The sequence below is a fragment of the Orbicella franksi genome, chromosome 14, assembly GCF_964199315.1.
Source record: "Orbicella franksi chromosome 14, jaOrbFran1.1, whole genome shotgun sequence".
Taxonomy (NCBI): Eukaryota; Metazoa; Cnidaria; class Anthozoa; order Scleractinia; family Merulinidae; genus Orbicella; species Orbicella franksi.
This window is the reverse complement of record NC_138158.1, coordinates 15,921,828-15,948,162: the sequence shown is the minus strand read 5'-3', so window position 1 is coordinate 15,948,162 and position 26,335 is coordinate 15,921,828. Positions and strand designations below refer to the sequence as shown.

At 40.0% G+C, this 26,335-nt stretch overlaps 1 protein-coding gene and 2 pseudogenes across 1 annotated transcript; all 3 read left to right on the top strand.

Annotated features, from left to right (window-relative positions):
• The first annotated feature begins 477 nt into the window (after nucleotides 1-477).
• Nucleotides 478-26,335, top strand: part of LOC145468646 (phosphatidylinositol phosphatase PTPRQ-like) — a 67,523-nt pseudogene continuing 41,665 nt past the window's right edge.
• LOC145467394 (neogenin-like) lies at nucleotides 13,921-17,154 on the top strand. Its single transcript, XM_081450952.1, has 5 exons — nucleotides 13,921-14,351; nucleotides 14,709-15,005; nucleotides 15,465-15,749; nucleotides 16,161-16,263; nucleotides 16,896-17,154. The coding sequence occupies exons 1-5, from the start codon at nucleotides 14,264-14,266 to the stop codon at nucleotides 17,146-17,148; spliced, it is 1,026 nt and encodes a 341-aa protein (XP_081307078.1). The 5' UTR covers nucleotides 13,921-14,263; the 3' UTR covers nucleotides 17,149-17,154.
• LOC145467482 (uncharacterized) lies at nucleotides 22,539-25,517 on the top strand (annotated as a pseudogene).

Genomic DNA, 26,335 nt, shown 5'->3' with positions numbered 1-26,335 from the left:
GAATTACAAAAACATACGAAATCAGGTCCAAGTGACCATGTCGGGGTAGTCATATCAGGTCAGTGACTTGATATCACACGATATCAGGACAGTAGACACGGCTTCTGATTGGCTAATTTCGAATTTGTGTACGGCTGTGTAAGTTAAAGCTTCATCCTGATTGGTTAATTCCGCATATTATTGAGCAGTGGTTCCAAAGTCAGTATTGTCTGCGAAGTATGTACTAGGGTAAAATGTACGATGGAGAGCATTGCTCACAAACATCAGTTCACGTTTTTATCATGAACGGATTCAGTTCATGGATGATAAAACGGTCCCTTAGATTGGTGTAAAAACGTGATTACTGAACTGAAGTAGAACTTAAAGGCTGACCACAACATATACAACTGAAGTCACGCAATGCATTACACATGGTATTCTGAGGGCGCACTTAGTAAACAATTACACTGCATTGTTGTCAATTAAACTTACACTCATTGCAAAATAAATGGATTCCGAATTTCTATATCAGAACCCGATGGCGCCCCACAAAATGTGAGAGGACAGAACAGCAGCTCAACAAGCATCTTAGTCACGTGGGATGAAGTTGCAGCTGATAAACAGAATGGTATCATCACGGGTTACACTATTACTTACCACTCACAAACAGAGAATGACAATGGAAGTGTTTTGGTTGGTGCCAATGATCGTCAAAAGAATTTGACAGAACTAAAGGAGTACGTCAACTATAATATCACAGTGTTTGCATCTACTGTAAAAGGAAATGGACCAGCCAATGACCCTGTTATTGTTGTTAGAACAGACCAGGATGGCAAGTAATTCTTCTTGCCTGCACGGTACGTACAGCTAATAACCAGGAACTGAATTTTTTTACGAAATAAATAAATTAATATGTTCAACTAGCACGTGCGATCGTATTCGTGACAAAGGAATTGCTCACAATGTGGGTAACTGTTGATAGTGTAGTAGGAAGACTGTCTTCTAAGATTGTCCTTTCCCGCAGCCTTCTTAGGGACCGTTCATTTTTTATAAGGTAGGGGGGGGGGCTGGTGGGATTTGGGGGGGGCCATGCGAAAAAAAGTAGCTTTCGAGGGGGGGCCATCCCAAAAAAATAAGGGAAAAAGGGGGGCTCAAGTGAAATATTTTAGTAAAACTTTAAAATGGCATCATGTTTGGATATCAAAAAAATTGCTATAGAATAAACAGAAGGCAGGATACAAATTTATTACAAACTTTCCTTCTCCTTTATAAAAAACGTTTGGCGACAAAAAGCATTTGTAGCTACTGAAAAGAAGTATTTAACACTGTTATTTTCGAATGCAACTTTCACTGGCACTCATCTTCATCTTCGCTGTCTTCGAGTTCTTCGTCGCCGCTTGTGCTGCTATGGGAGTCTCTTTCACCAATGCTGCAAGAAGTAGCAATGCTTTCCGTCAGAGTGTACTCTTCAGGGTACATGAGGGTGTAAACATAATCTCTGACTTCCTGCTCAAGGTTGGTGGTGATTCTGCTTCTTGCAACATTGGTAAAATAATTCCCTTCCAAGAGCTGTGCGATGCATGGCCCATCTCTTCTAAATAACGACGTGGCAACATCCTCAACTTTAATACACTCTTCCGGAACGGCCGTTCTAGGAGGGTGCACAAGGCATTGTGGAAGATCATTTCCTAGCGGGTTTCCAACACAGATTCCATAAACTCGTTGGACGTTGTTTTCAGTCCGCTTCCTCTTTCTTTCATTTGACTTTCTGCGGTTTTCTTTTTTCCTTCTCCTTTTGTTGATGTGCTGTTTGAGTGTGCTCTTGAATATGCTGTTATAATTGCTCTTCTTATTTTCTAGTGCTTCCATGTCCTGCGTGACCGTCGTAAACTTAGTTTCTATACATTTGATCTGTTTTACATTAAAACTGTGGGCAAATTCTTCGCAAGCCCATTGGACTGAAAGAGTGTGGAATCGTGTTCCTTTACATCTTTCAATATGACATTCAACTTTTCCACCCTTGCTCTGTGCTCTTTGATGGAGAAGTTCAGTTTTCTTCCATCACTGGGCTTCAACTGGTACCCTGGCATGGAAAACTCACTCGCCCTTTCTGAACAGCCATCCGCACCTAGAAAGATTGCTTCTTTTGCTTGTAAGATGTCAAACTGCCTGGATCGTTCAGCTGTAAACCTTTTCTTAAACGACTCGTCGCTTTCGCCATTATTGCGTATTTTGGAATGAGCCTCTTTCATGATGCTCATGTAGTAATGCGCTCTTTTCCCGATTGGATTAACAATACAGCCAAGGCTTGTTTTCCGGAGACCCTGAGGTATGGTTGTATCATCAGCAGAGGAGGAACTAGTGACCTACCAGAAAAGGAAAGACGATTTTTTTTATTTATTATATTGAACTGATATTATTGAATGATCATGGTTCGTGTAACCGTTTGATGTTGTATTCGTGTAGTTAAATGTAGACCTGAGTCAAACGATATATTAAAAGACACATACTATTGTAAAAATGTTCAAACAGTTTTAGGTGCTATCTTCACAATAGGAAAATACAGAAGTTTCTCATTATAAAAGTGAAGCATACATGCGTTTTTAATGTCCAGATAAAAATAGGAACACTGACCAAAAATTAACACTTACCGGCTCATCTTCTTGTACTTCAACAGCTTTCTGTTTTAACGATCGTTTCTCGTGGCTTTGCAAAATTCCTTTAGAATGCCATTTGTTCCAACAGGGGTCACAAATGCCTATCACTAGAGTAGAGGTAAAAACCTTCCAAATAAAGACATCTGTAAGTTAAATGTAACGATGTGTTTCACACACCACATCCACAGATTTCCAGTTTTTTCACAACACTTCGTACTTGGTTCAGTATCACAATGCAGGAGCAAGGAAAGACTCTGTTCTAGGCCACTGTTACTCCCGTAAGATTGAGAAGTTTATGAATGAGCACTATGAGGAGGGGGAGAACTACAGGGAGTTTCTAAAGTTGTCCTGCCGAGAAAAGGTAGGAGAAATTTGTTCTTTTTGTTGTAAATGGACTGGACCACCCATAGAAATATACCCTAAACCAGTTCCTGACCATTCCTGCCTACCGGAATACCACTACCTCTCCTACCAGAAGACCCCAAAAGAAGGGCGTGATCCAGATGGCTGGCAGCCAAGGGTCCAAGCGAAGAAAGAGCATGGAAGTGGCAGGCTGGTTTTATCTGACCCAGAGAGCGTTGCTCTATTTGCAGGCAAGTTTATTGTCAAATCAAAGTTTCTGGTGGATTATTTTCAGTATCTTGAAGTGCTGGAATTTAAAAGGAAAAAGAGAGCAGAAGAAAAGGCAAAGTTAAGTAGGGACGCAAAAGATAAATCATATGAGAATTATCCTTGGACTGAGTTGTGCGAAGGTGTAACCAAGCTTAAAAAGCTACGTGTTCCAGAACTAAACAAGTACTTCAACCACCTCGGGCTGAAGCAACATTTGAAAAGCAGCAAGAGTGAGAAAGGCAATTGTAAGACATTCATGCTTGCTGCAGAAGAGTCCTCTCAGAGCTAGCCAACCAACACTGAGAAATGCCAGGACATTGATACAAAATGACAACAGGGCAAGTGCTGACAGCAGTGAAACGGATGAAAGTGACAATGATGAGTATGACAGTGATACCATTGACTCTGGGGGAGAAGATGACTCAGGTGACGTCATTCTTGCATCCATCAATTCAGATGAGAAAGATGCCAATGAGAGGCCAAATGCCACACGCTCAGGGCAAGCCCTAACTAGGAGATCCGATATTGACTTCTCTTTCTTTTGATTTGTTTTTTAAACAACAGCTCTCTGTAGTATAGGGATTGTAAATATTGTCTTCATAGTGAGCACAATAACGTGAAGTAGGGGGATAATAGAGAAATATTAAAAAAGTTGAAATCTAAATATTGTTTGTTCAATTTTTTTTTTTTTTGGGGGGGGGGTCATCCCAAAAAATGACCGCTATAAGGGGGGGCCATGTGAAAAAATTGGTAAGCTGAGGGGGGGTCATGCGATTTTTAAATGGTGCTTCCCAAATCCCACCAGCCCCAACTCCCTCATAAAAAATGAACGGTCCCTTAGATGGTAGTCTTCTAATTTCATTTCTACCTGATTTTCGGTGACATGGTTCCGGGCTGCCGTTTGAACAGATAGGTGAAGGAATTTATCTTGCTAAATTCAAATTAAGTGCATGATAGAAAGCCAAGCCAGCAGCTTTTTAGCCAATTTTTTAGCCAACCTCACATTCCGAGGGAGCACTTAGAGGACAAAAGGAGCGCACTGTTAGAAGTTAACTTAAACATCGGTCTTGTTTTTCTTCACGATTTATTTGTTTCATCCAAATCACTCTTATTGCAAACTAAACATGCTCTGTTTTTTTTTTTTTGTTTTTTTTTTTTTTATCAGAACCTGATGGTGCTCCACAAAATGTAACAGGCCTGAACAGTAGTTCAACAAGCATCTTAGTCACGTGGGACGAAGTTCCAGCTGATAAACAGAATGGTATCATCACGGGTTACACTATTACTTACCACTCACAAACAGAGAATGACAATGGAAGTGTTTTGGTTGGTGCCAATGATCGTCAAAAGAATTTGACAGAACTAAAGGAGTACGTCAACTACAATATCACAGTGTTTGCATCTACTGTAAAAGGAAATGGACCAGCCAATGATCCTGTTATTGTAGTTAGAACAGACCAGGATGGTAAGTTATTTTGTCTGTGAGTGTTATTTGGGATTGATTCCTTCACTTTGTAAAATGAAATATTCAAGAATACTTGTCCCGTTATTTTTTTATTGATATATCGGACTTGTGGCTGAACTGGGCTTGGCTAGATGGCACGTGTACTTCAGGTCATTTTCATTGATTTGAAACCAATCAAAATCGACCCTGCAACGGAATCCCGGGAGTCGCTCGTTTCTAAAGTTTGCACAGTAGGAAACAAAGATTCTAGGAACGGGACTGGTTTGATCGGATTTGAAGAGACAATCGCGAGTGCAAGAAGATCCTTCCTAGTGTGAAAATTAGGTTACGTTTTCGCCCAACCTCATCTAAACACGAGGGGGATTTGGAAAATTCGAGGCAGTTATGCAAACCCGGGACGCAGTCGCGGGTTTGCACAGCTTTCGAGAATTCTCCTAATCCCCTAAGTGTTTAGATGAGCCTCTGGAAACGCGGATTTAAGTTCTCTCGCGCTGGTATAAAATACTTTTCAAAAATACGCGCGAATCTAAATCGTTACAACCGTGTTTACAGACTCTCATCTAGACACATCCATCGACCAATTGGAGCGCGCGTAGTATCTCAGTAGTTTTATAAATTTAAACATGAAACAAATTACGCTACTTCAATTTGTTATATACTTTGAAATATTTAGTGTTGGAAAATCCAGTTATGGATGTACAGTGTTTCTTCGCGCAGTTTATGATATAGTAGATTGGAAGGTCAGTGACGCGATATTCACCTAATCGTACCTTTTTGTGACGCTTTGGCGAACCTTCAGGCGGGTTTGGTCGAGCTAAAGTAACCATGGTGAGACAAAATGAGCCTGATATGCAACTGAAATCTATTAGGTATTTTACCGTACCCAAATTACACTCTATACACTTAATTATTTTCAAATTATATGTTACAAAAAAAGTACATGCCCGCAACTAGCAAAGGCTAAGCTAGGCGGGCCATGCCTTAGTAGCCGAATTACAAAAACATACGAAATCAGGTCCAAGTGACCATGTCGGGGTAGTCATATCAGGTCAGTGACTTGATATCACACGATATCAGGACAGTAGACACGGCTTCTGATTGGCTAATTTCGAATTTGTGTACGGCTGTGTAAGTTAAAGCTTCATCCTGATTGGTTAATTCCGCATATTATTGAGCAGTGGTTCCAAAGTCAGTATTGTCTGCGAAGTATGTACTAGGGTAAAATGTACGATGGAGAGCATTGCTCACAAACATCAGTTCACGTTTTTATCATGAACGGATTCAGTTCATGGATGATAAAACGGTCCCTTAGATTGGTGTAAAAACGTGATTACTGAACTGAAGTAGAACTTAAAGGCTGACCACAACATATACAACTGAAGTCACGCAATGCATTACACATGGTATTCTGAGGGCGCACTTAGTAAACAATTACACTGCATTGTTGTCAATTAAACTTACACTCATTGCAAAATAAATGGATTCCGAATTTCTATATCAGAACCCGATGGCGCCCCACAAAATGTGAGAGGACAGAACAGCAGCTCAACAAGCATCTTAGTCACGTGGGATGAAGTTGCAGCTGATAAACAGAATGGTATCATCACGGGTTACACTATTACTTACCACTCACAAACAGAGAATGACAATGGAAGTGTTTTGGTTGGTGCCAATGATCGTCAAAAGAATTTGACAGAACTAAAGGAGTACGTCAACTATAATATCACAGTGTTTGCATCTACTGTAAAAGGAAATGGACCAGCCAATGACCCTGTTATTGTTGTTAGAACAGACCAGGATGGCAAGTAATTCTTCTTGCCTGCACGGTACGTACAGCTAATAACCAGGAACTGAATTTTTTTACGAAATAAATAAATTAATATGTTCAACTAGCACGTGCGATCGTATTCGTGACAAAGGAATTGCTCACAATGTGGGTAACTGTTGATAGTGTAGTAGGAAGACTGTCTTCTAAGATTGTCCTTTCCCGCAGCCTTCTTAGGGACCGTTCATTTTTTATAAGGTAGGGGGGGGGCTGGTGGGATTTGGGGGGGGCCATGCGAAAAAAAGTAGCTTTCGAGGGGGGGCCATCCCAAAAAAATAAGGGAAAAAGGGGGGCTCAAGTGAAATATTTTAGTAAAACTTTAAAATGGCATCATGTTTGGATATCAAAAAAATTGCTATAGAATAAACAGAAGGCAGGATACAAATTTATTACAAACTTTCCTTCTCCTTTATAAAAAACGTTTGGCGACAAAAAGCATTTGTAGCTACTGAAAAGAAGTATTTAACACTGTTATTTTCGAATGCAACTTTCACTGGCACTCATCTTCATCTTCGCTGTCTTCGAGTTCTTCGTCGCCGCTTGTGCTGCTATGGGAGTCTCTTTCACCAATGCTGCAAGAAGTAGCAATGCTTTCCGTCAGAGTGTACTCTTCAGGGTACATGAGGGTGTAAACATAATCTCTGACTTCCTGCTCAAGGTTGGTGGTGATTCTGCTTCTTGCAACATTGGTAAAATAATTCCCTTCCAAGAGCTGTGCGATGCATGGCCCATCTCTTCTAAATAACGACGTGGCAACATCCTCAACTTTAATACACTCTTCCGGAACGGCCGTTCTAGGAGGGTGCACAAGGCATTGTGGAAGATCATTTCCTAGCGGGTTTCCAACACAGATTCCATAAACTCGTTGGACGTTGTTTTCAGTCCGCTTCCTCTTTCTTTCATTTGACTTTCTGCGGTTTTCTTTTTTCCTTCTCCTTTTGTTGATGTGCTGTTTGAGTGTGCTCTTGAATATGCTGTTATAATTGCTCTTCTTATTTTCTAGTGCTTCCATGTCCTGCGTGACCGTCGTAAACTTAGTTTCTATACATTTGATCTGTTTTACATTAAAACTGTGGGCAAATTCTTCGCAAGCCCATTGGACTGAAAGAGTGTGGAATCGTGTTCCTTTACATCTTTCAATATGACATTCAACTTTTCCACCCTTGCTCTGTGCTCTTTGATGGAGAAGTTCAGTTTTCTTCCATCACTGGGCTTCAACTGGTACCCTGGCATGGAAAACTCACTCGCCCTTTCTGAACAGCCATCCGCACTTAGAAAGATTGCTTCTTTTGCTTGTAAGATGTCAAACTGCCTGGATCGTTCAGCTGTAAACCTTTTCTTAAACGACTCGTCGCTTTCGCCATTATTGCGTATTTTGGAATGAGCCTCTTTCATGATGCTCATGTAGTAATGCGCTCTTTTCCCGATTGGATTAACAATACAGCCAAGGCTTGTTTTCCGGAGACCCTGAGGTATGGTTGTATCATCAGCAGAGGAGGAACTAGTGACCTACCAGAAAAGGAAAGACGATTTTTTTTATTTATTATATTGAACTGATATTATTGAATGATCATGGTTCGTGTAACCGTTTGATGTTGTATTCGTGTAGTTAAATGTAGACCTGAGTCAAACGATATATTAAAAGACACATACTATTGTAAAAATGTTCAAACAGTTTTAGGTGCTATCTTCACAATAGGAAAATACAGAAGTTTCTCATTATAAAAGTGAAGCATACATGCGTTTTTAATGTCCAGATAAAAATAGGAACACTGACCAAAAATTAACACTTACCGGCTCATCTTCTTGTACTTCAACAGCTTTCTGTTTTAACGATCGTTTCTCGTGGCTTTGCAAAATTCCTTTAGAATGCCATTTGTTCCAACAGGGGTCACAAATGCCTATCACTAGAGTAGAGGTAAAAACCTTCCAAATAAAGACATCTGTAAGTTAAATGTAACGATGTGTTTCACACACCACATCCACAGATTTCCAGTTTTTTCACAACACTTCGTACTTGGTTCAGTATCACAATGCAGGAGCAAGGAAAGACTCTGTTCTAGGCCACTGTTACTCCCGTAAGATTGAGAAGTTTATGAATGAGCACTATGAGGAGGGGGAGAACTACAGGGAGTTTCTAAAGTTGTCCTGCCGAGAAAAGGTAGGAAAAATTTGTTCTTTTTGTTGTAAATGGACTGGACCACCCATAGAAATATACCCTAAACCAGTTCCTGACCATTCCTGCCTACCGGAATACCACTACCTCTCCTACCAGAAGACCCCAAAAGAAGGGCGTGATCCAGATGGCTGGCAGCCAAGGGTCCAAGCGAAGAAAGAGCATGGAAGTGGCAGGCTGGTTTTATCTGACCCAGAGAGCGTTGCTCTATTTGCAGGCAAGTTTATTGTCAAATCAAAGTTTCTGGTGGATTATTTTCAGTATCTTGAAGTGCTGGAATTTAAAAGGAAAAAGAGAGCAGAAGAAAAGGCAAAGTTAAGTAGGGACGCAAAAGATAAATCATATGAGAATTATCCTTGGACTGAGTTGTGCGAAGATGTAACCAAGCTTAAAAAGCTACGTGTTCCAGAACTAAACAAGTACTTCAACCACCTCGGGCTGAAGCAACATTTGAAAAGCAGCAAGAGTGAGAAAGGCAATTGTAAGACATTCATGCTTGCTGCAGAAGAGTCCTCTCAGAGCTAGCCAACCAACACTGAGAAATGCCAGGACATTGATACAAAATGACAACAGGGCAAGTGCTGACAGCAGTGAAACGGATGAAAGTGACAATGATGAGTATGACAGTGATACCATTGACTCTGGGGGAGAAGATGACTCAGGTGACGTCATTCTTGCATCCATCAATTCAGATGAGAAAGATGCCAATGAGAGGCCAAATGCCACACGCTCAGGGCAAGCCATAACTAGGAGATCCGAAATTGACTTCTCTTTCTTTTGATTTGTTTTTTAAACAACAGCTCTCTGTAGTATAGGGATTGTAAATATTGTCTTCACAGTGAGCACAATAACGTGAAGTAGGGGGATAATAGAGAAATATTAAAAAAGTTGAAATCTAAATATTGTTTGTTCAATTTTTTTTTTTGGGGGGGGGGGGTCATCCCAAAAAATGACCGCTATAAGGGGGGGCCATGTGAAAAAATTGGTAAGCTGAGGGGGGGTCATGCGATTTTTAAATGGTGCTTCCCAAATCCCACCAGCCCCCACTCCCTCGTAAAAAATGAACGGTCCCTTAGATGGTAGTCTTCTAATTTCATTTCTACCTGATTTTCGGTGACATGGTTCCGGGCTGCCGTTTGAACAGATAGGTGAAGGAATTTATCTTGCTAAATTCAAATTAAGTGCATGGTGGAAAGCCAAGCCAGCGGCTTTTTAGCCAATTTTTTAGCCAACCTCACATTCCGAGGGAACACTTAGAGGACAAAAGGAGCGCACTGTTGGAAGTTAACTTAAACATCGGTCTTCTTTTCTTCACGATTTATTTGTTTCATCCAAATCACTCTTATTGCAAATTAAACATGCTCTGTTTTTTTTTTATTTTCTTTTTTTTTTTTTTTTTTTTTTATCAGAACCTGATGGTGCTCCACAAAATGTAACAGGCCGGAACAGCAGTTCAACAAGCATCTTAGTCACGCGGGACGGAGTTCCAGCTGATAAACAGAATGGTATCATCATGGGTTACACCATTACTTACCAGTCACAAACAGAGAATGACAATGGAAATGTTTTGGTTGGTGCCAGTGATCGTCAAAAGAATTTGACAGAGCTAAAGGAGTACGTCAACTACAATATCACAGTGTTTGCATCTACTGTAAAAGGAAATGGACCAGCCAATGATCCTGTTATTGTAGTTAGAACAGACCAGGATGGTAAGTTATTTTGTCTGTGAGTGTTATTTGGGATTGATTCCTTCACTTTGTAAAATGAAATATTCAAGAATACTTGTCCCGTTATTTTTTTATTGATATATCGGACTTGTGGCTGAACTGGGCTTGGCTAGATGGCACGTGTACTTCAGGTCATTTTCATTGATTTGAAACCAATCAAAATCGACCCTGCAACGGAATCCCGGGAGTCGCTCGTTTCTAAAGTTTGCACAGTAGGAAACAAAGATTCTAGGAACGGGACTGGTTTGATCGGATTTGAAGAGACAATCGCGAGTGCAAGAAGATCCTTCCTAGTGTGAAAATTAGGTTACGTTTTCGCCCAACCTCATCTAAACACGAGGGGGATTTGGAAAATTCGAGGCAGTTATGCAAACCCGGGACGCAGTCGCGGGTTTGCATAGCTTTCGAGAATTCTCCTAATCCCCTAAGTGTTTAGATGAGCCTCTGGAAACGCGGATTTAAGTTCTCTCGCGCTGGTATAAAATACTTTTCAAAAATACGCGCGAATCTAAATCGTTACAACCGTGTTTACAGACTCTCATCTAGACACATCCATCGACCAATTGGAGCGCGCGTAGTATCTCAGTAATTTTATAAATTTAAACATGAAACAAATTACGCTACTTCAATTTGTTATATACTTTGAAATATTTAGTGTTGGGAAATCCAGTTATGGATGTGCAGTGTTTCTTCGCGCAGTTTATGATATAGTAGATTGGAAGGTCAGTGACGCGATATTCACCTAATCGTACCTTTTTGTGACGCTTTGGCGAACCTTCAGGCGGGTTTGGTCGAGCTAAAGTAACCATGGTGAGACAAAACGAGCCTGATATGCAACTGAAATCTATTAGGTATTTTACCGTACCCAAATTACACTCTATACACTTAATTATTTTCAAATTATATGTTACAAAAAAAGGACATGCCCGCAACTAGCAAAGGCTAAGCTAGGCGGGCCATGCCTTAATAGCCGAATTACAATAACATACGAAATCAGGTCCAAGTGACCATGTCGGGGTAGTCAAATCAGGTCAGTGATTTGATATCACACGATATCAGGACAGTAGACACGGCTTCTGATTGGCTAATTTCGAATTTGTGTACGGCTGTGTAAGTTAAAGCTCCATCCTGATTGGTTAATTCCGCATATTATTGAGCAGTGGTTCCAAAGTCATTATTGTCTGCGAAGTATGTACTAGGGTAAAATGTACGATGGAGAGCATTGCTCACAAACATCAGTTCACGTTTTTATCATGAACGGATTCAGTTCATGGATGATAAAACGGTCCCTTAGATTGGTGTAAAAACGTGATTACTGAACTGAAGTAGAACTTAAAGGCTGACCACAACATATACAACTGAAGTCACGCAATGCATTACACATGGTATTCTGAGGGCGCACTTAGTAAACAATTACACTGCATTGTTGTCAATTAAACTTACACTCATTGCAAAATAAATGGATTCCGAATTTCTATATCAGAACCCGATGGCGCCCCACAAAATGTGAGAGGACAGAACAGCAGCTCAACAAGCATCTTAGTCACGTGGGATGAAGTTGCAGCTGATAAACAGAATGGTATCATCACGGGTTGCACTATTACTTACCACTCACAAACAGAGAATGACAATGGAAGTGTTTTGGTTGGTGCCAATGATCGTCAAAAGAATTTGACAGAACTAAAGGAGTCGGTCAACTACAATATCACAGTGTTTGCATCTACTGTAAAAGGAAATGGGCCAGCCAATGACTCTGCTATTGTTGTTAGAACAGACCAGGATGGTAAATAAATAAATTAATATGTTCAACTAGGGAAGAACATAACAGTCGTAAGACTAACAAACCTGTTGCACGTGCGATCGTATTCGTGACAAAGGAATTGCTCACAATATGGGTAACTGTTGATAGTGTAGTAGGAAGACTGTCTTCTAAGATTGTCCTTTCCCGCAGCCTTCTTAGATGGTAGTCTTCTAATTTCATTGCTACCTGATTTTCGGTGACATGGTTCCGGGCTGCCGTTTGAACAGATAGGTGAAGGAATTTATCTTGCTAAATTCAAATTAAGTGCACGATGGAAAGCCAAGCCAGCGGCTTTTTAGCCAATTTTTTAGCCAACCTCACATTCCGAGGGAGCACTTAGAGGACAAAAGGAGCGCACTGTTAGAAGTTAACTTAAACATCGGTCTTCTTTTTCTTCACGATTTATTTGTTTCATCCAAATCACTCTTATTGCAAACTAAACATGCTCTGTTTTTTTTTTTATTTTCTCTTTTTTTTTTTTTTTTTTTTTTTTTTTATCAGAACCTGATGGTGCTCCACAAAATGTAACAGGCCGGAACAGCAGTTCAACAAGCATCTTAGTCACGCGGGACTGAGTTCCAGCTGATAAACAGAATGGTATCATCATGGGTTACACCATTACTTACCAGTCACAAACAGAGAATGACAATGGAAATGTTTTGGTTGGTGCCAGTGATCGTCAAAAGAATTTGACAGAGCTAAAGGAGTACGTCAACTACAATATCACAGTGTTTGCATCTACTGTAAAAGGAAATGGACCAGCCAGTGACGCCATTGTTGTTAGAACAGACCAGGATAGTAAGTATTTTTTCCCGACTGACTAGCTGAGCGATAAGTACAGTTTAAATAACCAAGAACTAACCATGCTTTACGAAATAAGTTAGTCAGATTGTTTCTAGCGAGGAAAGAACATAACAGTCGAAAGACTAACAAACCTGTTGCCCTTTGGAATTTAGAAATGTTGGTTTTTGTAGGGAAAGAAAAACCGCAAAAGCCGGAGAAAATCCTTTGGAACCAGGACCAGAACGAACAGCAAACCCAACCCGCATATGTCGCCGTGTCTGAACTTAGGCCACATTGGTGGGAAGCGAGTTCTTTGACCACTACGCCATCCCTGATGATGGGTACATTTTATATTCGAACGTTGGTCAGCATCCAAGCTGCTTCAAGTTTATTTTCGGTTGATGGTTGACTCGGGCTAGGCCCGGCCTCGTCGACTATCACGCAATAAAAATCGAAAGCGATTAGTTTTATTGTTTTACTAGAAGTCTACTTGTTTTTCAAAATATCATCTAAATCCTCTTCGCAGACACTTTGGAAATGCAAAGAAGCGGCCGCTATTTGTTATCAACCGCACACTTCTAGGTTACTCACTAATCTGTAACAGAATAGACAACGTGTAGTGCAGTCAAATAAGAGAACGGCATTCGTGATGGAACGCTAGTAGATTTATACTGCTATTTAAAATAATACGGAAATTATGCTCATTGAAAAATTAACAACATTGTCGCAAAATAGGCAATTTCATGCATTAGCGAGAGGAGTCAGGTAAAGCTTGTCAACCCCTTCCTAAATGCAACGTTGTTTAGGATTAAGAAGCACCCTATTAGTAATAATAGCATTGCCATGAGTCTTAGGATAAAATCAACTACTTGGAGGCTAACCAAAGTCATTACAGTAGCATTTGTTATTCAGAATTAGAAAAATTGTTTAGTTTGCTTGATGTACACGATGTACATGGTGAAGTTGGCTGAAAGAGTTGACGCCATGTTAGCGGATGAAAATTTAACACAATTTATATTCCTTGCAGTACCTGGCGCTCCCCCCCCCAGGATTTAAGATTAAACGACACAACTTCCACTTCACTTTTAGTGAGGTGGAATGAAGTTCCAGCTGCGGACAAGAACGGTATCATTCGTAGTTATACCGTGAGCTACCAGGCGATCAGTTCTTTACTCGTTGAAAACACAACAGTCTATGTTCCTACACGTGAGGTGAATCTAACTGGGCTGGTAAAGAATATGAACTACAGCGTCAGAGTTTTGGCGTCTACCGACAAGGGAGATGGACACTACAGCGATCCCGAATTTTTCGTTACAAACCAAGATGGTGAGTTAGCGTTCAGATTTCCTCGCATTATTTGGGAATAATCATACAAGTAAAGGTGTTCAGAAAAGGTGTAACAAATAAAGGCTAGAGACGCTATATAGTAAGATCTATTATGGGTTGAAAACACGAAACGCTGGAAAACTTTTAAGGAGTTCAGATAGTTACAGGAAAAAACCCTGGACAAGAATGAAGAGGATAACAAACCGCTTGTAATTTGATTTCTATCTGTTAATTTGTTTCTGATCGTCATTGTCCATTCCCTCGCGGTAGAGATCCGGGCTCTCTTAAACGTTATCTGTATATATCCGTTTAATAGCTGCGATACCATTACTATCAATACCATTATTCTTTGTTCAGTACCTGGTGCTGCTCCTGAGAATGTGAGAGGACACAACACCAGCTCAACTAGTATCTCAGTCACGTGGGGTGAAGTGCCAGCAGATAAACAGCACGGTAAAATCCTTAGATACCTTGTCATTTACAAGGAGTCCGAGGGAGATGCAGAGACGATGGAACGGGTTGATTCACCCTCCCGTCGAATTGAGTTAACAAAACTTATAAAGTATACGGTATACAGCATCCAGGTGTTAGCTGCAACTTTGAAAGGTGATGGACCACGCAGCAATCCCATCACTGTATGGACGGACCAAGACGGTAAGTACGAGGAAAACAACATTAAATTTTTGGTGCAGAGGTAGGGAGACTCGGTTGGTTTTCAACTCATGCCCTCAACTAAGGTGAAGAGCATGCAGAAAAGTTGGCTATAAGGTTATATTCATGTGCAAATCATTGTCGCCACTGAAAACAAACAATATACAAGTCGATAACAGGTAAGGGTAGTAGCCTGTGTGAAAACTTAGCGGCCATCAGGACGGACACACAGTCTTGAACAGAAGAAAACTAGCTTACAGGAAAAGTCGCTTTTTGATCATTATCAAAACTTTTAAAGAAAAACAAAATCTTAAGTGGAATGGTATACCATAAAATATGTACATAGACAGTTCCTTTCCCTGAAATACCGTCGGCACTAGTAGTAGTTTATCTCAATATAGCAACTGGTATTAAACCTACTTGCACTCAGTTTACAAAAGCTCAAATTGCTGTATGTTGCAGTACCTTCGAGGGCTCCTGTACTTACTTCTGTAAAGGTACTGAACAGTACTAGTGTCGAGGTGGAATGGCAGCCGGTTCCTAAAGAGTTTACACACGGTATCATTACAAAGTACGTCATATTCTACACAGCTGAGAGAGGGACGGGCGAAAAGGAAGTACCTGCATCGCTTCTGAAAGCGGTCGTAAATGGTCTTAGTCAGTCTACAACATATTCATTTCGAGTTAGGGCTGAGACTGTGAAGGGCGCAGGTCCAAAAAGTGATCCTAAAAGTGCGACTACTGAAGGTAAAGATATATATGCTTTTCATAAACACGGCAAATAGCAATTACGAGAAATTCAGCTGTATAGTAAAGCAGTAAAAGCAAATGAACAATATTATTTTGAAACTGAGCGAAACATCTAAATGGCAGTAATTAACTGAAGGTGGACTGTTCAAACGAAATGATAGAAGAAACACCCGTGGGAGTATTATCCACGGTAGAGTTGGGTACTATGTCTAAAAATTACTTTAGAGGAGTATGGCCCATATGGGGGATTAAATCTCTCACCCTTCGTCAATGTACGTTGTATGTTGGCTTAGAAAAACGATCGACTTCCAAACGTAAGTTCCTGCCGAAATTATACCTTGCCAGATAGTATGTTAACGTTTTAATCATTTAATATACCTATACCTATATCAATATGTTGCTTTTCAGACCCATCGACCGCTCCGACGCTTCCCGATAGCAACATTGGAACAACAAAAGTGCCTGTCCCCTTTAAAACTAAGAAAGAGTTGAGTAATGGCAAACCTGTCAGGTCAGTGGCGGTCACGGAACTCGTTATTGAGTTTCTAGCACCTAAATCCAAAATCAACGGTGTGGCTGATTGTACTGTAGCTATAGTAACCTGCTAAGTCAAGTAAATGACCAAATCGTTTTCAGCATCAATTTTGTAGAAACCTGATAACAGTGCTGGTAATTTGCACGATATTACATATGGTCCTACAAAACAAAGGAAGTACTCCCAAAAATAGACAGAATTCATAGCTTTCTATCTTCTTTAGTACCTTTTGAGTCTTAAACCTCAAAAAATAAATAAATAAATAAATAAATACCTAAAAATAAAATTAAAACAATTTCAATATATACGTTTTAAAAGGAAGCCATATATGCCAGGGAATATATTAATAATTTAGCTGAGATTCGTAGTAATGACCTTTTTATCTTCATAGCTTACTGGATATATTTATGCTAAGTAGTCCTGTAGAAGCCTTTTAGTAATGTAATGTATTGTACTTCGATGTAAGTAAATGTTGTTATTTATTAACAAAACAAACAAACAAACAAAAACAGCGGTAGTGACAATCCATCAAAGTATGACTGCTACAAAATGCGGTATACTATTGCCAGCCACCTTATGTGAAAACAACTTACTACACTCTTTTACAGCTTTTATCAAATGATCGTCACACCCTTAACTGACGGACAGAACCTAGGAAAATCATCGGACACACAATACGTTAAAGTCATACGAAATTACGATAACCAAGTGAAAGGAGAACCTTATATTACGGCTGAGTTCGCCAACGATCAGTCAAGGACATCATTTCCTGTTGGTGACCGGAAGTATTATTCCCGAGATGGTGTTACTGAAGCTAAGAGAAAGCGCAGAGAAACAACATGTGAGTCAGTTTACACCTAATGGCGTTCTAGAAATAAGGACGGTCTACATCCATTTATAAGAACGTATATATTGACTTGGAAGCATGCTGGCTAATATTTGAAATATTGACCCCCAAAGTTTAAGTCAAAAACCGAAAAAACTGAAAATTGAAACAAGTTTTTATAGACCTATGTATTGACTTGAGAGCATGATGGTTAAAATTTGAAATTTTGACCACCAACGGTAAGTCAAAAACCAAAAAAAAAAAACACAATTGAAACAAGTTTTATTGGGAAAAAATAAAATGAAAGCCTAGAACCACAGGTTTTCATAAATGATCTGCTTTGGGTTTAAATTGAACAGAGTTATCAGAGATCGTAATTGGCATAATATACGTTTATTGCAAAGTAACAAAGTACCACACCCTTATCAAAATAATCTTTCACACGAGCAACAAGCACGTGTCCCCTTAGAGAACATAAATAGAGATTTTGTTAATAGACTCCAAATATATAAAAATTTCTTCCCAAATCTTCAAAGTTTATGCATCCTTTGGAATAACATTTTTGAAACATTTTGAAAACCATAGTGAACTTTGAGAATGTATGACGCCACTGTGGCCTAAGTTTGGACAATCCCTGCTTAAAATATAAAATAATGTATAATAGATAAGTTTAATAATTTGGACTTAAACAGTAAAGACTAAAACCGTTTGTTTGCTGGCTTGCTTGTTTTGTTGTTTTTGTTGTTGTTGTTGTTGTTGTTGTTTGTCTTGTGTTGTTGCGACTTCAATGCCATCATTTCTGTTTCTTCCACCAGCACCTGGAGGGTCCCTTTAATATATAAAAGTCAAGATACAGTTTTGCTAGACTTGGGAGGCCTTCATTTCTCTCCGAATACTTCATTTTGCCAGTACTCATACGAGCACGCACAGAATTGATTTAATCCCGAGGTGCCTCTCCGCCTTTTCTTTCAGCTTTCATAAAGTATCAAAACGGAAAGCTTGAAGAAGGCACAAGATACGCGGTTTTTCAACGGTCTTTTGACGAAGATGGTGATTATGAAAATGAGGGATTCATTACGTTTACCACCAAAGATGATGGGATCCCGACAACAACTTTGATATTGTCAATAGTAGTTGGTTTACTTGTTCTTGTGATCTTGGCCGGTGGGATTGTAATGTGGCGTCGGTTGCATCCTAATGGTGAGTTTTAACTTTTATATCTGTATACAGTTCAACCCCTATTAAACGGCAACCTTCGGGAAACTCTCGTCGGTACTTTGATTACTGGCCGCGTATCACATAGGGGTTGACGTTTAACAGGTGGCCACTTGATAGGGGTTCGACTACAGATAGTTCTGATATGGTATTTGGTAGATTAGCTTCCTTGTTTCACCTACTGAATATCGTAAGGGAAGGAAGGCAGACAGACAGGCAAAGAGGGAAGGGAAGAAGGGAAGGGAAGTATGCATGCAGGGGGAGAGAGGGAAGGAGGGAAGGATAATAGTAGAGCAAGAGTGCCATAGGGAAGGAAGGAGGGAGGGAAGACAGACAGGCAGGTAGATAGGCAGGCAGGCAGGCAGGCAGGCGGGAGGGCAGGCAGGAAGGAAGGAAGGAAGGAAGGAAGGAAGGAAGGAAGGAAGGAAGGACGTACGAGTAAAACAATTACTACCAATGATAATTCAAAACGAAATAAAATGCAGCATAGAAAAACACGCTGCTCTTTTTTTTTCTGGTTCTTTCATATTCTAGCAGAGACAAAGTCAGTTTCAAGGAATCCTCAACAAGGTTCCACGCAAGAAATCTTAGAGCTGTCTCCTTATAGTAAACCATCCACAGAACCAAGTTACTACAACACTACTCTTAACGAGTTAGAAACTGAAGGGCAGTCTACTTGTGAAGCTGTTGATGTCGTACGTTCTGGCCTGGTAACTCATTATGATAACGTTGGTCCACAACAGGAGGACACTTACCAGGAGATCGATCATGGAGTCCATTACCAGCCATTAAATGTAAATTTTCAGGCTACTTACGAAGGGTATGTGAAGCCAACCTCGGGCCGAGTTTCATTGCCAAACTCATGAGAGTTGTTACGATGAGTACGAAGATATATCAATTGCCCCCTGCTTCGTGTGCTGAGAACAAACGACGTAAAGAAGAAGGGAAGTAAAAGGAAACCATAGCACGAGAACTCGACCACTCACAAAATAATGTTAAAAGTATTTAAACAATGGCTTCCGTTTGGCGCGAAAATATCCTAGGATATTTGTCCGCGGACATTATCTGTTCCGAGAGGCGAACAGTTTTCCGAGAGCTTAGCTCAAGGAAAACTGTGAGCTTCGAGGAACAGATAATGTCCAAGGGCAAATATCCGAGGATATTTTCGCTTAAAATGGAGGCTATTGCGTTTAATATCCTTCAAATCTTTTCCGCAACACGCGCAGTTTTAGTGAAAATTGTGGAATATTCTCGGATATTCCCCATTTTCAGCTGAGGAATATTCGGTCACGTGACGTGTTTAGACCAATTGCGCGCGAGCGAAAATATTTGATGGATTATAATTGTTATTATTTGTTGTTATTTGTGTGTTAAAAGTACTTGAGGTTATTTGTGTCTGATCTCGAAGTAGTGTAGACACTGTCGAAAAAGATTTACAGTACGTTCGGTTGTGTTAATTTGGCCTCTTTAAGTTCTTGAATATAGACATATCTAGACCATATTGAATATTGATAAAGGATTTGCGGCGGTACATGTAATTGATAGTCGGTTCCAGATATATCGAGACCCTAAAGCCTGGCACACACTTGTGAGATAAGCACAACACTATTGCAATAAGATCAAGCATAAGCACAAGGCAAAGAAGCATTTTCCATTTTCTTGTGCTGCCGCTTATGCTTATTCACTGCTTATCTCCCAATTGTGAACCAGGCTTTAGCCACTGAAATTAGAGGTGGTTTTCTTCTCCTCGGTCATAAAGACAGGGACCGCGGAGACCATTTTAAAGTGGTAGGGCTAAAAAATCTGGCCAATACAAATAAACGTTAAGGTCAGTGTTTCGCCAATTATCTGAAGCCTGGTACACACTTCGTGCATTATTAAAGGCTGTTAAAACAAGCCGTGTTCGTACCACGCAAGGTCGCACTTACCTTACTAAGTGTAGGCGTTTTTGTTGGCTTTTGTTGCACATGTACACATACCGGTATTACAAACACATACGTCCACAATAGCTAGGGTAGTAACATAGCAACTGAACATGGACTGGTAAAGGGTTGTTGGGTCACAGAGGACCCTCCTACCCAAAAAATTATAGAGTACTCCCCCCACCCAGATCTTGATGTTGATGTTTGTCTGCCTGCTTGGAAAATTAGCATGTATTCAAGAACTTTTTTTTCTTTTCGCACGAGCTTACAGACCTTTCTCATTGCAGCTCATTCAAGGCTATAGGTAAGGTTTCTTATGAGACAGCACTTCTTTTCCAATTTGGAACCGCTTGTCTCTTTATATATTGCACGTAAAATACATCAAAATAAGTACCCTCTTTTGCAAGCATTTCAGTGTTGATCCAAAAAATCTGTCAACCCATAAATAGGTGTTCCAACAAGCTCACAGGGGGTTTGTTTCCCCTTGTTATCTTTTCAATCAGGAAGCAAAAATGTAAACAAAAGACAGGGTAAAAATCATTTAAGCTCATTAAAATCAAGTATTTGGGAATCTCTTTCCAAGTTTATGTGCATTTGACATCCCACTCACAGATCAGATCAATGTACTAAAATAAACCGTCGCAAGACAAGTATAGAGAACACCACTTTAATCTAAACTTAACTCGATGACGGTTGAACGTAGACAACTCAACACAGAAAAAAAACTGACGTGCTATAAACTGCAAAGCCGTGAACGAAAATCCTGCTTTATTGAACGTTAGATCTCACAGGAGATCTAATCAGCCAAACTTGAAAGGTAAAACGATAATAAGTCAAAGACTACTGCAAAGCTGACACAACGTAGCATATTTAAAACAATATTTCGGCTGGCCAGACCCGCCAACTTCAGATTTAGATGTTGCTAAATTTTAAAATGAAATTACAATATTATATAATGGTGCCGATGTTTGTCCTGTTTTCACACGGCACGAAAAATTGGATTTACTCTAAATTTGATCCTGATCAAAGTCGAAGTCAAATATGATCATAGCTTTGATCCAAACTTTAACGCGCGTCAAATGTGTGTCAAAAATGTCATGGCTTTGCCGATACATTTGATCTATGACAAAGAGGAGGGCAAATTTGATCTTAACTTTGACTCCACCTTTGACCCACGTAAAAGGGGGAATCAAATATCTTATGGATTTGCCATACATTTGATCCCTGCCAAAGGCGAGGTCAAACATGTCAATAACTTTGACTACAGTTTTGACGCGCGTTAAAGGCGTTCAAAGACACCACGGCTTTGCATACCTTTGATCTCTTATGTCAAAGGCGTTCAAAGGCAGCATGGCTTTGTACAACTTTGATCCTACGTCATGTCATGTCAAAGGCGAGGTCAAATATGGCCATATCTTGCGACTCCGCTTTTCATAACGCCCTAATAACCTGCGTTTTCGTATTTTTTGCTGTTTTAACGATAAAATGAAAGCTTGCTTTTTTGTCAATGTGTATTTTTTTAATAAAAAAGTTTTCACTTGACCTGGAGGTGGCACAAGGAAACAACTCGAAAACAGCGGGAAAACGCGGCTGCCAGCGGCTTCCCGCATTTTTCTGGCCAATCGGAATAAAGGTCAACGAAGTCGGCTGTGAGGAAAGCAGACATTTTTCTTCATTTGGCTTCATTATGGCGGCTTTGGTGAAATTTTCGTTGTGTTTTGGACCAGGAAAAGGTAAGTCCCTGAATTTCGTTCATTTGTTTTCAATGTTCAGAGAATAACGGAGTTTAAAAAGTTTATTAAATCCATTTTGAAATCACTGGCTATCCTTGCAATCTGATTGGCTCTCAATGGTGCGATTTATTCACGAATCGCACTATTTTTTGCTCCAAATCGCATCTTTTTCTCAGCCAATGAGAATGGGACACTAAAACAAAACAACCAATCACTTTTCAAGGCTTTTTTAAATTAACCAATCACATTGCAGGAAAATGAAAGACAAAAAAAGCCATTGTTTGGCAAATTTGGCAACTTTTGTTTGCCAAAATTTCGTAAAGTTTGAAAAATGGATGAATTTAATTACTTACAGTATCTAAATGATGATGAACAGCTCCTCCAGGCTGAAAATCAACTTTTCCGGGAGTCGTTTCCAACTTTCAGTATAGTTTGTGACGATTATTTTGGCGATATTTCTTCACCATCTGCTGAAGAAGCTCCGTGTGATCCCGAGTCCAGGAAAACAGAAACAAACGAAGAAAACACAACAACAAATCCAGAGACAACCAATGAAGTAGACGTCTCGAGGTTTCCTGTAGTGTCAAGCGATGAAATACAAGAGCTGAAGTCTGTTGCAGTGAATAAAAATACGTCCCGCTCTACAAAACAGTGGATGAACGTGTTCCAAAGCTGGGCAAAGTCCCGCCATCTTGAAAATGTCAGCATCGAAACAATGTCGCCGGAAGGGACGGAGATGATTACGAGCCAGAATCACTGAAAATCATGCAAAGTGCGATTGAACGTCATCTAAAGGACAAAAACTATCCACTGAGTATCGTGCGATCGAGAGAGTTCCATAACTCACAAGAAGTCCTCAACGCGAAGGCGCTTTCTCTGCGCCAGCAAGGAAAGGGTAAGAGACCAAACAAAGCCCAGCCACTAACACCAGACGAGGAATCTGCCCTGTGGGAGAAAGGTCAGCTGGGGGATTTCAATGGAAAGGTACTGACCAATGTGAACTTTAAAAACTTGACTGAACAACTTGGCTTACGCGGTCGCCAGGAACACGACGACGCGTACGTGGAGGACCTTGTGATAAGACAGCAAGAAGATGGCACTGAAGTCGTAGAGTTCTGCGAAGGTCCAACCAAAACACGAAGCGGTGGTCTGTCAATCAGGCGAAGAACTACACCACAGGTTATGTACAGCACTGACGGCGGAAAAACCGATCCAGTGCGGCTCTTGAAGCTTTGGTTGTCTAAGCGACCCGAGGGAATGAAGGACACAGGGCCTCTCTATCTGAGCATCATAAATCGTCCTCAGTCACCAGATGTCTGGTACACCAAAATTCGAATGGGACAAAACACCATCGGCAATATCATGAAATCCATGGCCTCCTGTCTCAAGACAAATAAGAAGTTGACGAACCACAGCATGAGGAAAACATTGGTGTCAAAACTGAAGAATTCTGGTCAACCACGCAATGTCATCTGCGAAATAACAGGCCATGCTCGTGAATCTTCCTTAGACAACTACGATGAAATAAATGAGAACCAAAGGAAAGAACTGTCTCACATAATCAGTGGATTCCGATATAAAGAAGGGCATAACGAAAAAAGTCCAAACGAGGTCTCCAACCAAACCAGTGCAAATGAAACCTCCAATCAAGCACTTGCAGTCCAGCGCCAACGAGCACCACTGGCTCCTATTCACCAACAACAAGGCCAAATACATCAGGCAATGATGGGCTTCAATCCTGATTTTCAGCCAACTGGATGGTCCGGATTTCCACCAAGCTTTCCTTCGCAGTTCCAGTACGGCGTCGACAAAACCTGGATCGGATCGGACCGGATCACGGATCGGATCACGGATCGGATCACGGACCGGATCACGGATCGGATCACGGATCGGATCACGGACCGGATCACGGATCGGATCACGGATCGGATCAAGGAAAAAAATCCAAAATTTTGTTGAGCAAATTGCACTCGAGTGACTACTGTGAGCAGAACGTTTTATTTAATTCAGGTGTGATATTCCTTTATTCTTTTATAATATCAAGCCAACTGGGAGCTGGTCACAGATCAATTTTTTTCAGGCTGTTGGGTTTTGATTGCGATGATCAATCATGTCTTCATATCTTTCTCCGCAGTTCAGATAAATGATATTTCTTGTAATCACTTGCATCAAAGGTAAACTGTCATAAAACGAGTCAGTATGGTAATAATAGGACGAACGTATGAATAGAAACACAAAAACTAAAAACACTAAAAAATTAAACACCTGATGATTTCAAACAATTTCCGTTTTTGAGACAAGTCTATACTTTTACAAGATGTGAGTTTGGAATACGATATTTCGCACTGGAATAAAACGAAACAAACCATTTGTATTTCAAGGAAATATAGCTGTTTTTCAAAAAATTCTAGGAATAACATCGATAGTGTGAACGATAACGCAACCCGAGAATAAACAACATTTTAGGAGTTACGTCACGATTTTTAGAGTTATTTTTAGGGTTGTAAAGAGCTGCCTTTAAATGGAATAAAACCTTGAAATGATCGTGTTCTAGGATAGAAAACACTTAAGAGGCAAGAACAAATCAAAACGGAATGAGGATCGTTAAGGATGGCAAAGATTAACGGGGATTGCAAATGACGAACTTGAAAAACTAGGCTAGTTTTTTCAACATGTGCAAATCGTGACGTAGCTCCTTCAAAGCAAGTCATGTCCTTAAGCTTTCGTTCGTAAGTTTTCTCATTAACTGTATTGTGTGTAACGCCAACTGTAACGCTCACATCTGACACGAAAATGTAGCCGAGAATTAGCCACTGAAAACAATTTCAAAAACGAGAATGGGAGGTTCACGCAAGCTTCGAGCCAACTAACGTTCAAATACAACTACATCTGCCTGTTCATTACAATTTAAATTCGTCGTAAATTAGGCGCTTATGGGGCTTTTTAAATGACCTCTTGTCATTCTCTGTAATTAACATGTCATTGCGTCAAATTCGGGATTCTTATTTTCATTTAACATATTTTAGTTTTCCACTTTTATTTTTTATTTATTATTATCTTATAAACGGTTTGATTTTTGTTTTTGATTTTTTTTTTTCTTTAAAACTTTGTTTTTTTTTTCTATGATCCGATCCGTGATTCGATCCGGTCCGATCCAGCTTTTGTCGACGCCGGTTCCAGTACCGCATGGCAGCTTTCACTTCTTCTGGCAGCCCCGTTCCATCGGCGAGTTACACGGGTTGCACGTTCAATTTCTACTCCAAAGACGTCAATGAGAAGTCAGAACCACGGAAGAAACGGAGGGCTTACATCATTGAGTCGGATGACGAAGATTGAACTCTCAAGTGGACTGTTTTGTTTTGCTAATGACTTGAGCAAATTTTAACCGCTTGAGATGGAATGTGTTTTTCCTTCGTTACGCTCGAATGAGTTTTTGACACATGACGTTGACATGTAAGTCTTCATGTTTTCAAAATGAGATGTAAACGCGTTTCCGGTTCCGCTTTTTGACAAACCGGCTATTGGTTCAATAAATACTGGTACTAGGCTATTAAACTGTGCGATTTCAAAATGGATTTAATAAAGTGGTAATTGAACTGAGTGGAGTGCAATTTTGGTCTGAAATCATACGCGTGATTTCAAATCGAACTCGCGCTGCGCGCTCGTTCGATTTTGAAATCACGCGTATGATTTCAGACCAAATTGCACTCCACTCAGTTCAATTACCATTATAAATTAAACGCAGCAATGGCTACATAATGAGCTGTGAATTGCGTATATTTATGGCAAGGCAGATCCTCGGCAGTGAAAACAATTTGGTCGAAGGTTAATTGCACTTGACTGAATCACAGTTGATCGGCAAAGCTCTTCGTTAAGAAAGACCAACTTTATTTTCAATTCACATATACTTATTTACAAACGTTGACAAAGATAATTTTTTTTCTCACTCAGTCAAGTCTTGTGCATTAAATTGAAGTGTCTGTCATAGCATAGATTTTAGCATGATCAGTGCTTGAAATAAACGTAACTTAATAATTAAGCTTAAACTTAACTCTATTTACGTATAAATGGTTGTGCACAATGCCTCTGGTAATTTCTGAGCTTAAACAATTCCCTTGAAAGAAAGCTCATGTAAATATAAAGGAAATTTGCATTGAAGGAAACACTCAGTCAGCCATGCATGACAATCCATCACGACCTGACTTAATTATCATATTCATTATACCATTAAAAGAGTTGTTGACTCTGAAAATTTAATCTATGGATAAGTTTCTGCTTTTGTCTCTAGTTACCATTCTATTGAAAAAAAAGCTCTGTTTGTTGCCACAGTTGAAATTATGATGATGTTTGTT